Consider the following 11,126-nt stretch of genomic DNA (forward strand, 5'->3'; position numbering starts at 1 on the left):
ATCCTGCAATGTAGAAAAAAAAGTAGAAACAGAAATTTTATTCTTTGGTTTCCCGTTACAAAATCGTTCAGTCTCAAAAATTATCATAACATTCAAGATAACTACACTTGGTATCAAGTTTATTGAGTACAAGAACTAGCAACTAAATTAGATTCCGATCCTTCCGCATTTTCAAACACATCCTCTTGATCTGAGGTCTCATTTGTCTCGTTTGGATGTTGAATAGGCATCGGTTGCCCCACTAGTACTAAACTATTATCATGTCGAGACTCATTAGCCACAAACATTTCGTGAACAGAATGATCATCAGCGTTTGCAAAATCAACAGATCCGCTTGATGACGATGAATCTGAACCAGAATCGTTACCCTCATCGTCTGCATCGTCGTCATTTATGGCAACAGTGGATGGGTGAACCCCTGAAAATGCAAACATTTAATCTTACATTTTTTACATGTAGTAAGATTGCATCTCAAGCGCTCACAAGCGACGTCTTACCAACTTATCATACCTAGCCCATCACCCTGACAGTAGAAATGAGGCTCATCGTGGAGGTCATCTTCAGGTGGCAGAACTTCAGCCTCATCAAAAATCTGCAACAACCAATTAGGAAAGCCGCTATCCTCAGGAGGGAAAACTGATAACGCAATATATTAACTACTGAAAGCAACTGTGGCATTCGAGTACCTGGATCATTGTTACTTTCAGCCACAATTACGCATCTGTTAGGGAACGAGACACCATTGACGACCACATCTGAAGCCTCCATTTCAAAATCTTCCAATAAGTCAACATGCGAATTCACATCATAGAGGGCTTCTCGACTCGACCAAGCCACCTCCACATCAACCGGAGGTTCAATTTCGATGTTTTCCTCATCTTCTTCCTCGGCACCAGCCTCATCTACTTCGATCTCATCAACAACTTCGTTGTTATTAACATTAATCAATTCTTGATTATCAACTATGTCATCATTTTGTTGTTCCACGTCTTCAGCCGGATAATTATTACCTTCCAAATCCCTATTATTATTCGCCAAATCCCCGTTTTCTACTATCAGAACAGGCTCAAGAACTTCCTCTTGTAAAACGAGAATTTCCTCCTGATTCTCTTCCGGTATCAACTCTTGTATCAAGTTTCCCCGTCTTTCCTCATCTTGGCACTCAATTTTATTTAAAGAATTTTCCAAAATACAAGTCGTGATCGACTTGACGTCTTCAACCGACTCGTCACTATCCGACGAGTGGGATTTTTTGGGTTGTTTGCCTTTTTTAGAATCGCGTGAAGGTCCAGCAACAGGATGTTTAGCGATTTCTTGACAAATTTTTTTCATCACTTCGCGGTGAGGAAGATTTGATGAAAAATTAAAGTACTTTTTTTCCCGGCGCACCGCATCTAACTCGTTTATTTTATCGAAATTATCAAACACAGATAATAAATGTGATAATTTGTTCGGTTTATCGTTCAAACTTTTGAAATCCAAAGCAATTGCTTGGTCTTTTGATTGAGGGGACTCGTCAGGGATAGAGGGAGATTTTTGGTAGCCGGAGTCGAATAAAGCTTGAGGATTTTTACTCTCGCTAACTTCTAAGTGTAGCTGGGTTTTGACACCTTTACTACTTACTGCTGGATCATTCTCTGATGAAAACACAAAAATTAAACACTCGAGTAATACAACAGAGAAGAAAGTACCTTTACTTGTGGAGCTGGTCCACGTTAAATCATTTTCGTCCCAATCGTTAAATTTGGCATCATCCACGTTGTATTTATTGTCTGAACCGTAGCCTGACGCTTCGGTATCACTACCGGAGCCCCCACTGTCCATATCAGCCTCATAAATTACACAAGTTTCAAGTTTTTTACTGACTGAATTCCAACATTCTTCAATTTTGTAATTAAATTTTAACAAAAGGTTTCTGAAATACGAGAATTTGAACAGTCCGAATTGACATTGTCAATGCCAAAAGTAATGATTTTTGCTACTTGATAACTGAAATTCAAAATTGCATTATTACCTTATTTCCGGTTCTGACGCAAACGGTTTGGTCGTTTGATACACAAGTCTATGAAGCGGTATGTGAAAACATCTAGTTTCCTCATTGTAAAACTCCCCATCAATGTTTTCAAAAAGGTGCATTCTGTATTTAAGCTCATCTAAGACTTTCTCGTCTTCAGTCCGCAAGTCCTTCTCGTAAGGATAATTAATTGATGCAATTAATTTGTAATCAGAACGTTTTTGAGAGTAAGAGTTATATGTACAAACACCATATGAACGCATTGGTAGACAATTTACGCAATTACAGCCCCAAAAATCGTTTGAAACATTAAATTTGCACGAAGTTTGTGTGCAAACACATGTTTCTTCATAAGTATCACAGATAACGTCTTTTCTTATGAACACAGCTAATTGAGAGCAACAACCAATGCTGTCATCACATCCAGCAGGGCCTAAACCAACACCATCAAAGTGGACTGTGTAAGAAGGGAACCGTGATGTTATATTCGTAGCCCTAGAGGAAATTCACAGAAAATGTTTATAATTAAGAGTATTCATAATTACCATGACTGAAACTGTTCCCTGGTCCATTCAAATTTGTGATCAGCGTGCCTGACTCTCGACAGTTTCGCAAATAAAACATTAAATTCGGCATTTGGGGTTGTGACTATTACTAATTTTGGTCTAATATATGAGAATATGTTATATGGAAGCGCGTCCAGTGTATCAGGATACAGGTGTTCAATGCTGAAATCATACAATATTACATCAAAAAATGTTTCAAATATAGAATGGTTTTTACATTTCTAGTGCAACTACAGCGTCTGTATTCAACAAACTTGGATCAGAATCTGCAATACTCCCTGCGTAAATATGTACAGTGAAAGGTTTTGGTCTTCCAACCAAGTGATCAGCATTTAAAGGATAAACTCTGTATATATAATCACTTAATAATAAATCATCAATATCAATCAGTACGAGTTCACTTAATGAAATCCTATTTTTCAGGAAGACAAAGAAGCCAAACTCTGCACAACCAAAATCCACCACTTTATTAATTCGATTTTTCCATTTTTCATTCAATAAAATATCGACTGTTCTTTCGTATCTCTGCTTATACACGGGAGGATCAAATTTTATATCATTTTCGGCGTCTCGTTGAGCCAACGGATGGTTTTCTGAGCTTAGTTTGGTTATGGTGAAACTATTCCACGATGAAGAAGTTCTTTGTTTCATTCGCTTTTTAAACAAACTATAAAGAAAACTTGTAAACCAGTGGAATAACAATATCATTTTTCTGTTTTTTATAATTGTTATGAAAACATTACTGTCTTGTTTATATTACAAAAAATTAAGTATGACGCTTGCGCGCCTAATTTTGACATCCATTACGCTTGCGTACTTAAAATATTAACTTCGAATTTAAAAATTCGCGCGCAACATTAATAAAAAAAATATTCATTGCAAAGTACTTTTTATAGGGAAATAACAAAGTAATAGGTACAACATTTCTGTTTTAATATCTTTATTTGCTACAAAATATTATATTGGTAATCCAAAACACTTTGCTTCTTTTAGTTATTTTCGTCTTGTCTCTTCATTCTGTAAAATATGTCAAATTTATTAAAAATAATTCATAAGAAAGCTAGATGAAATTTATTATAATAAAAGTCAGTTAGGAGCGAAAGACATTTAAACGTTGTAATCATTAAAGTTCATTTGAACTATGAATTCATCACCGATTTTTTCACGAAGTTATTAGTTATTTAAAAAATTATGCTTACCGTGCCGGTTGGATCTGATAAAAACGAGAAGACCTTGTCATTTCTGCCAAAACTGAAAAAAAAATGAAGTATTAGGAAAAAGAACAATCGGTAAACCTAATTATTAAATTAAAAAGTGATCAGTTAGGAGCGAAAGACAATAAAATGTTGTAATCACTAAATTCATTTGAACTATGAAATCATCATATTTTTTGGTAGATTAATTAGTTGCAAAAAATGAAACTTACCCATTGAGTATTGTGAAGAAATGTTGTGGAAATGCTCCAAAATCTGTAAAATGCATAATGTTAGAAAAAAATTATACTCAATGAATATTTTTTAGTAAAGTGTGATATCAGTTAGGAGCGAAAGACATTTAACTGCTGTAATCACAAAGGTCATTTGAACTATGAATTCATCACGTAGAAAATATGTTTTTATATATTTTTAAATTAATACTAACCACAAATCATATCATTTTTTTTCTGCATGAATTCCTCATGATGGTTTCTTAATTTTTGCTTGAATAAAAATTCTTGGTACATCAATGTTTTCTTTTTTATTTACCGTTTTTCTATGTACATATGAATTACTGATGACTTCAAATCCCGCTTTAAGACATAAATTTGAGAAAAACTCCACAGAAAAATAGTAACTCCTAAAACATTAAAGTAAAAATATATTTATTCAACCAAACTCAACCCACCTTGTTCCATCCTGTCTCATGTAAAAATTATTTGAAATTTTATGTCCGGCTTTAAACCTCAACTGAGCCATATCATATAAACCATAATCTCTAAAGAGTAAAATTCCTCCGGGCTTTAATACTTTGTGGATAACTTTCAAAGTGGTCACAAATTTGTCAGGATGTATTGCTGATAACACGAAGATTAGTGTTGCAATATCAACACTGTTCGCATCTACTCGATTTAAAATATCTTCTGTCGTTATATCAACTTGAAATGCCCTCATGTACTCCTCATTGTAAAGCTCATTTCTTCGCACAATTTCAATTGCTTTTGAAGATAAATCACATGCAATTATATAAAAATCTAGTTTTTCTTCAACCAAAGGGAAAATAAAGTTGCCAACACCGCAGCCAATTTCAAAAAGAACTCTTTTTGTAGTTGATTGGTTGTTTAACAATTCTGTGAATTCTCTAGTCGTCCAGTGCCGGTCTTTGAAAAAACGTGTTTCGTTGCGTTTGTAAAATAAATCCCAGTGTTTTCTAGCATCTTTCTCTAATAAGGAAGCTTTAAAGTCCGTGACTAATCGTGAATCTTGCTCTTGTAAACGTTGCTTGTCTTCTAACGATAAGGTTTTGGGTAAACATGTGAATTCTTCGATTTCTGTCATATTGGTGAAAAAATAGCATCATAAAAGTGTAACTGCGTTATCCAACTAATTGCACTGTTAAAATCGAAAAAAAATGTTGCAAGATGACCACGAAATTAATAAATTTTTTAACTTACCTTAACTCGGGCTTCTAACAACCGAGAACAGAATCAGATTAATAAATTAGGCAACACACAACACAAAAAGCATGCGCAAACCTGAGTTTTGATAACGCGCTAAAATTTTGAAATGAAAAAAACGGCAATAATGTTAAAGAAAGTTTTATTGTACAAACAAACATTAGCACAATTGAATAATACATATTATGTAATAGTGCTGTTGCTTTTTATATTTATAAAACTGATTAATTTAAAGTTAGCACAAGACTTGCAACACATTCTTCTGAAACCCCCAACTTTACAATACTTTGCCAAAATCTCCAAAGAACAGAAATCTGATTTATCCTCGAGACACGGTTTGTGCCTTCGTTTTTTGCAAGCGAGATTCGTCCATTTGGTGTGATTTTGACAATGCCGTTTCTGGCTGGGTGGAGGTGCTTCGCCACACGTGTAAAAGTGCTGGTTTTCCGGTGGAGGACAATACGACGAACGAAAAGATAATCCTTTTCCACAGCTTTCGGAACACTGAAAAAATAAACTCAAAGGAAGGACACATTTAATTAAATTGTTCAAAACCTGTGACCATTCACCGTAAGTCCAGTAGGACAAACACGGAATTCTGTTACATGGACGTTTAGACAGAGGGGTAACTCCTAGACATTTCTTCGGATTTACCATATATCGCCATGTATTATTCGAAAAATTAATTTTATTTAGCATGGCTTGAGGTACGCAATAGTTTTCTCTATGTTGAACTCCGGTTAAGCCACACGTCGCGCTACAAGGTTCCCATTTTCCGGAAACCCACTGAAAATGACAACTGAGAAAAAAATCGGTTTTGAGCAGATTTAATCGAAATGCTCACTCGAACGTATTGCATTTCTCAGTTGTCAAAGTTGGTTTCGTCATCAAAGAGCAGTGTTTTCTTCTTACTAACTTCTGATTGTGGTTATCCCAACAGGCAACGGTCTTTTGCCGGCGGCCGCCGCCACAACTCGCTGAACATGGACCCCAACCACCCAATATCCACTTAAATCTAGTCGACGAAATAGATACATCTTTGTTAATGATGTATTCTGAGCGGAGAGACACGTTCAAGCCCTCCTCAATCTCACTAATTGGAGCGTATACCTTCAGAATTAAACCAGTTATTAGATAAATCTTGAATGAGATAGCTTATTTTTCTTACGAGGATCACCATTTCGGCTAGAACTGGACCATTAGCCCAAATCTTGTGTTTGTTTTTGGTTTTCTCGTAATAGAATTTCGTGCCTTCGATGATATCTGTCCGTAATCCCGTGTTAGGGACGGTAATCGTGTATTTCTTTTTTCTGCGATTTTTCAGGATAAACGCGACGGAAGGTTCGTCCTGATTATGCATGCTGACATTGGCTTCTAATTTGATTCTTGTTGCCATTCGCGGCAAAACAGCAACTCTGCTAACTTCTGCAATAATAAATCGATTACTTTTAATAATCCTAATGGAATCATTGATGCCGGGACACCTCTCTTGAGCTTTCGCCGGAAAATCGATTCTATATTGGAACAATTGGAATTATTTCCGCCGCAAACTCCACACATATCGGTTTTCACTTTAGAGAATAATTGACCGTCGCAACCGAGAAACTGACAGATGCCCTTCAACCCAAATTCAACAATATATTCAACAGACCGGTCTGTACTCACTTGAATACAAATGTTGTCCGAGTTTTCATATGAACAAGGCGTCCCGTCGATTAAATTCTCCGAACTCTCGAACAGTTCTTTCGTATTTTCGCTGATACAAATCAGCTTACACTTCTTATCCACTGAAATCGGAGCATTTCGAAGAAAATAGACGATAATATGATGGCGAATAACACTTACGATCCTCGCTCTCGTATGGTAACCAAGTCATATTTCCTACTCGCGTTTCACTCAGATCCAATAATTTAGGCAGTCGTTTACACTGCTGAGCCCTCATATCCCCCAGCGGCTCGGGACATGGCTTATTGTTACATATTCTCCATTTTTCCGCTACTCCCTCGCAGTTATTCCCACCGTGTGAGGGACTGACAGAAAATTTTACGGAATACCGGATTTTTTTATTGATAGGAGATTTTCTTACGTGGGATTATTACATTTCCTTATTTGGAATTGAACTCCCGTACCGCAAGATCTCGAACATGGGCCCCAGGGACTCCAGTTACTCCACCCTCCGTCCTGCGGATTCAGTATTATGGGGATATGACCAGAATTTTTTTTATCCATATCTTCGCAATACCCGTTCCAACACCACTAGAATTTCATCAAATTATTGACATGGGACTAGGCAGTAAATTTACTTAATAACTACGTCAATCTAAATAAAGGTAAACAAGAACATTACACTGGAATAATTCCTTTATTGCTGTTGAAATTGTGGTGATAAGGGACAAGTGTAAATTTTACCTTATTGAATCCACATTGCGTGCCTTCTAAAGGAGATCCTTTCTTGGTCTTGCAAACTAGAGGAGCCCTTTCGTGGCCGCACCACAGATGTGAACACGGTTCTATTATATCAAATGCCCTGCACAAACTAAATCTGGAAAAGAAACAAAGGTTGGGCATACACATTTCGTATAAGTGAAACGTGTTTTCCACTGAATTTCCCCCTAATCGACTTGATCTGATACAGGGGAATAAATCAGTGGAATAAACAATTTAGGTATTCATTGTTAACGTTGAGGCAAATGCATGAATTTACCCGTCGCCGAACTCCATTCGGCATTGCTCATCCATGCTGAAAGCGTTCTGTAGAGTAGCATTTAAAACAATTTCTCCGTTTGTAGCCGGCGAATTCGATAAACACGTCCATTTCCTACAAAAAAAGGTATATTCCTAGCAGAAAACTCCGTCGCAACTCACTTGACGATTTTTTTGAACTCATTTCTCGAGCATTGCGACCAGAAAAACTGATGGAACGTGGCGGCCACCAGAGGGGCCATTACACTTCCTTTGGCCGATTCGTCTCCGCAGTGATTAGAGTGTTTCTTATCGCCGTCGTGACTTAGACCTAAGCTTTAGACAAAGTTTCATTTTCACTTGACTTGGCTTTTTAACGACTTACACATGAGCCATTTCGTGGGCTATGATGAAGGCACTTGTCAGACCTTCGTCTCGGTTCAAAGCGCAACTTCTCTTGGGATCACAAGCTCCAGCAACAGGGGCGTAGCCTGAAGGACCCCCGATGTCCAAACGAGTCAACCAGACGGCGACATCGTGATGAGGCTCCCCCGGAGCCAAGGACATGTGAAGACGATTATTCCAACTATTGGCGTTTTCGAGGGATTTCTTCGCATCGCCTGGACGCACGATTGATTGCTTCCGGTGCTCGTAAAGTAATAATCTCGTCACGACTAATCGCATGTTGGCCTCCAAGGATGGGTCCTGGTAGATAGCATTCACCTTCGGAAAGTTATAAGTACATAATCTCAACTTGCATGGATAGAACATGAAACATAATAAAATTATTTAAACTAAAGCCGACACTTGACAAGTTTTAAACTTAGAACTTACAATATTCATCAAGGCCAGGACATACTGCTCGACTTTATCCTTCCCATGAAACTGTATTAGGGTATGGTCAACAGCGAGTGCAATTTCCAGCCATCTCGGGGGCAAGCGAGATCCTCCAGATTTACGAGCTGTAACATTTTCCTTCGTAAAAACTACCGATACTTGAGAGTTTTATTTGATTTTTTTACTTTTTGGGGAGTCAGCTGTCCAAGCCGTATCATAAAAATATCCCAACTCTTCGTCTTCTAATTGTTCGCGACGCCAGCTTAAATGGGGAGACGTAGGAAATTTCTCTTCTACAATACTTTCTAGGTCATCTTCAGTTGCGTTATCTCGTATAGATCCAACGTTCCCTTCTATGTCGATCACGTCTCCCGTTAAATTAAAAAGCCACTGTTCTGGTTGGGGTGGCTCAAAGTAAATGTCGTCAGAATGGCGTTTTAGACGACTTTTACTGCACGGAACAGAAAGAAAAATTGTATTCTTTTGTGAATAAGATGGAGAAAAACTGGCTTTATTTTCTCAGGCTTGACCAATGTGATTTATTTTCAAGCAAACATTCAAGAAAAGAATTTAATTTCTCACTCGGAACGCAAAATTATTAGTCTTGCATTACCTACTCACTCTCCTAAACACAAGCCTTGGTAATTCAAATTTATGTCGCAATTTAAGCTCACTGCATCAGTCTGTAATACATTGTTTTAAGAAAAAATACATTGTGTCCCTGGATAGGTGAAACAACTTTTCTAAAATTTTGTAGCATAATTTTAGTTTTCAAAAATTAAGTATGTTTTGGAAATTTTGAAAAAAACTATTTTTCTGTAAGGTAAAGTGCCTTTTATGTGGCAAATATGACAAAAAAATTGTATAAAATTAACATACGGCCTGTATATCAAATTTCACAAATCAAAGAATTTTATTCTTAAGTGTTTAAGAATAAAAAATAGGTGCATTTAGATTATAAGTATTAAATAAATTTTTGACGTTTATGTTAATAAAAAGCAATTATCTTGAAAATAAAGAATTATAGTTGGCCGATGATTTTGAAATTTGGTATGGGGGCCTAAATGTTGATTCTAAATAACTTTTCATAACTTTTCCTTTTTACCACATTAAAGGCATTAAATTTTTTTTTTTTTGATTTCCAAGATACACTTGATTTTTCAAAACTAAAATTATGTTAAAAATTAATCTATAGCTAAGCAGGGCTGAACCCCAAAAAATTAAAATTTAAATTGAATTTTTTTTATCCTTTACAAGAGTCGTTTCACATATGCGGGGACAAACGGTAGGTATATTAAAAAAAAATGTCGTCCTAATGTTTGAAAATTAATAGATTAGAATTATTTATTTTATTATTCTGCTTTGTAAGTCTTTAAAAATCCATTCGTTTCCTTGTAAAAAGTAGGTAACTTTATCGGTTAGGAATATAAAATTTACTTAAGTGAAAATTCTGATATTGGTATTAGACGAAATATTCAGTCGGGAATGCTAAAAAGGGTCTCTTAAATTTGTGACTAACACCTGCTACTTTTATGAGGTAGGCAGGCAGCTCCAAAATCCCGGACTCTCATTATTCAAAAACCTTTCACTGTAAAGTGACTCTCTAGAAATCGTCAGTAATGCACTTAGTAGATTTAAGAGTTAAGTGACAATTTTTCATTATTCTATGAAAGGTTAATTTGGAGAATGATGGCCGTCAAGGAAACGGAAGCAATCAAAATCGTTGTAATTTCACAACTATACAAACTTTATTCTAGATTTGCGTACTTATAATTGACATTATTGCTTGCCTGTAGAGCCGATGCTCTCCTTGGGTCCCATTGGTCGGTTGCAGGAAAAACACCAAGTCACCCACAGCGATGTATCCGATTACATAACGTCCGCAAAATGTCACCGCAACCCTCGAGAACGTCTCAAGGCTACTAACTACCCCTAATTTATAATCACATTGATGAAGATCCTTGAAGGTAACGTTGCCATTACTGTCGACCCATTCGGTCCGCAGGGCAGGCGCCACAACCAAATTACTTTCAGAATTAAGTTCTAAGGTCCAATCTCCTACCTCCATCACTTTTAATTTTCTCGATTCCTGCATGTAAACGTTGCTGTAGATGTCACGGCGTATACGAATTGTTCTTTCGAAGATTCGGGGGTAAACAATCTCAGAATACGCGTCAAAAAAGCGAGAGTTCGACCAAAATTGGAGGGACGGGCTGATGGAATCGGCGCCCGAGAAGATTGCAATTACGACCAACAGCGTACACATTTTCTATTAAACTGGTGCTTCTTAAAGTTGTAATTAAACACATGGCCAGCACAATAAGTGCCTCACATTGCAATCCACTTCTCTGTTAACTCATTTTACATAACATTC

At 36.7% G+C, this 11,126-nt stretch overlaps 3 protein-coding genes and 3 non-coding genes across 10 annotated transcripts; all 6 read right to left on the reverse strand.

The window, feature by feature from the left end:
• Window positions 1–23: 23 nt before the first annotated feature.
• Window positions 24–3,369, reverse strand: LOC123007190. 5 transcript variants are annotated; one of them, XM_044402316.1, is made up of 7 exons: window positions 2,798–3,369; window positions 2,560–2,742; window positions 2,015–2,509; window positions 1,692–1,915; window positions 687–1,637; window positions 511–636; window positions 24–418 (listed from the first exon to the last, which is right to left on the reverse strand). In XM_044402316.1, the coding sequence occupies exons 1-7, from the start codon at window positions 3,286–3,288 to the stop codon at window positions 120–122; spliced, it is 2,769 nt and encodes a 922-aa protein (XP_044258251.1). In that variant the 5' UTR covers window positions 3,289–3,369; the 3' UTR covers window positions 24–119. The 5 variants fall into 5 exon arrangements, 4 of the variants coding, with proteins under 4 accessions (XP_044258251.1, XP_044258252.1, XP_044258253.1 ...); XM_044402317.1 differs by having other exon boundaries at window positions 252–418; window positions 498–636; XR_006412856.1 differs by having other exon boundaries at window positions 368–418; window positions 511–592.
• A 136-nt stretch (window positions 3,370–3,505) lies between these two features.
• On the reverse strand, window positions 3,506–5,302 carry LOC123007475 (tRNA N(3)-methylcytidine methyltransferase METTL6). Its single transcript, XM_044402793.1, has 6 exons — window positions 5,231–5,302; window positions 4,465–5,168; window positions 4,222–4,416; window positions 4,007–4,049; window positions 3,780–3,831; window positions 3,506–3,597 (listed from the first exon to the last, which is right to left on the reverse strand). Exons 2-3 carry the CDS (start codon window positions 5,112–5,114, stop codon window positions 4,257–4,259), a joined length of 810 nt encoding a protein of 269 aa, XP_044258728.1. The 5' UTR covers window positions 5,115–5,168; window positions 5,231–5,302; the 3' UTR covers window positions 3,506–3,597; window positions 3,780–3,831; window positions 4,007–4,049; window positions 4,222–4,256.
• On the reverse strand, window positions 3,659–3,743 carry LOC123008331. Its single transcript, XR_006412947.1, has one exon. It is a non-coding gene; the product is annotated as a small nucleolar RNA snR60/Z15/Z230/Z193/J17 (small nucleolar RNA).
• On the reverse strand, window positions 3,891–3,971 carry LOC123008329. Its single transcript, XR_006412945.1, has one exon. It is a non-coding gene; the product is annotated as a small nucleolar RNA snR60/Z15/Z230/Z193/J17 (small nucleolar RNA).
• LOC123008332 lies at window positions 4,106–4,189 on the reverse strand. Its single transcript, XR_006412948.1, has one exon. It is a non-coding gene; the product is annotated as a small nucleolar RNA snR60/Z15/Z230/Z193/J17 (small nucleolar RNA).
• Window positions 5,303–5,368: 66 nt separating the features above from the next.
• LOC123008253 (A disintegrin and metalloproteinase with thrombospondin motifs 3-like) lies at window positions 5,369–11,018 on the reverse strand. Its single transcript, XM_044404001.1, has 15 exons — window positions 10,543–11,018; window positions 8,938–9,203; window positions 8,750–8,877; window positions 8,301–8,638; window positions 8,099–8,251; window positions 7,938–8,051; window positions 7,643–7,775; window positions 7,320–7,489; window positions 7,079–7,263; window positions 6,899–7,020; window positions 6,718–6,850; window positions 6,402–6,658; window positions 6,078–6,343; window positions 5,789–6,032; window positions 5,369–5,737 (listed from the first exon to the last, which is right to left on the reverse strand). The coding sequence occupies exons 1-15, from the start codon at window positions 11,016–11,018 to the stop codon at window positions 5,417–5,419; spliced, it is 3,306 nt and encodes a 1,101-aa protein (XP_044259936.1). The 3' UTR covers window positions 5,369–5,416.
• Window positions 11,019–11,126: the final 108 nt, after the last annotated feature.

Source organism: Tribolium madens, unplaced genomic scaffold (assembly GCF_015345945.1).
Source record: "Tribolium madens isolate multiple individuals breed KSU strain unplaced genomic scaffold, Tmad_KSU_1.1 Scaffold_3;HRSCAF=73;Tcas5.2_LG2, whole genome shotgun sequence".
Taxonomy (NCBI): domain Eukaryota; kingdom Metazoa; phylum Arthropoda; class Insecta; order Coleoptera; family Tenebrionidae; genus Tribolium; species Tribolium madens.

What these genes read in the sequence shown, in the direction of transcription:
- LOC123007190 (XM_044402316.1), bottom strand. Translation starts at nt 3,288, where the DNA reads ATGATATTGTTATTCCACTGGTTTACAAGTTTTCTTTATAGTTTGTTT. An exon ending in AGGGAACAGTTTCAGTCATG is followed by an intron (nt 2,510 to 2,559) that starts GTAATTATGAAT and finishes AATTTCCTCTAG; the next exon opens with GGCTACGAATATAACATCAC. An exon ending in GCGTCAGAACCGGAAATAAG is followed by an intron (nt 1,916 to 2,014) that starts GTAATAATGCAA and finishes CTCGTATTTCAG; the next exon opens with AAACCTTTTGTTAAAATTTA.
- LOC123007475 (XM_044402793.1), bottom strand. Translation starts at nt 5,114, where the DNA reads ATGACAGAAATCGAAGAATTCACATGTTTACCCAAAACCTTATCGTTA. An exon ending in ATGAGACAGGATGGAACAAG is followed by an intron (nt 4,417 to 4,464) that starts GTGGGTTGAGTT and finishes TTAATGTTTTAG; the next exon opens with GAGTTACTATTTTTCTGTGG.
- LOC123008253 (XM_044404001.1), bottom strand. Translation starts at nt 11,018, where the DNA reads ATGTGTACGCTGTTGGTCGTAATTGCAATCTTCTCGGGCGCCGATTCC. An exon ending in GGAGAGCATCGGCTCTACAG is followed by an intron (nt 9,204 to 10,542) that starts GCAAGCAATAAT and finishes TGTTCCGTGCAG; the next exon opens with TAAAAGTCGTCTAAAACGCC. An exon ending in TCCTGGCCTTGATGAATATT is followed by an intron (nt 8,639 to 8,749) that starts GTAAGTTCTAAG and finishes AACTTTCCGAAG; the next exon opens with GTGAATGCTATCTACCAGGA.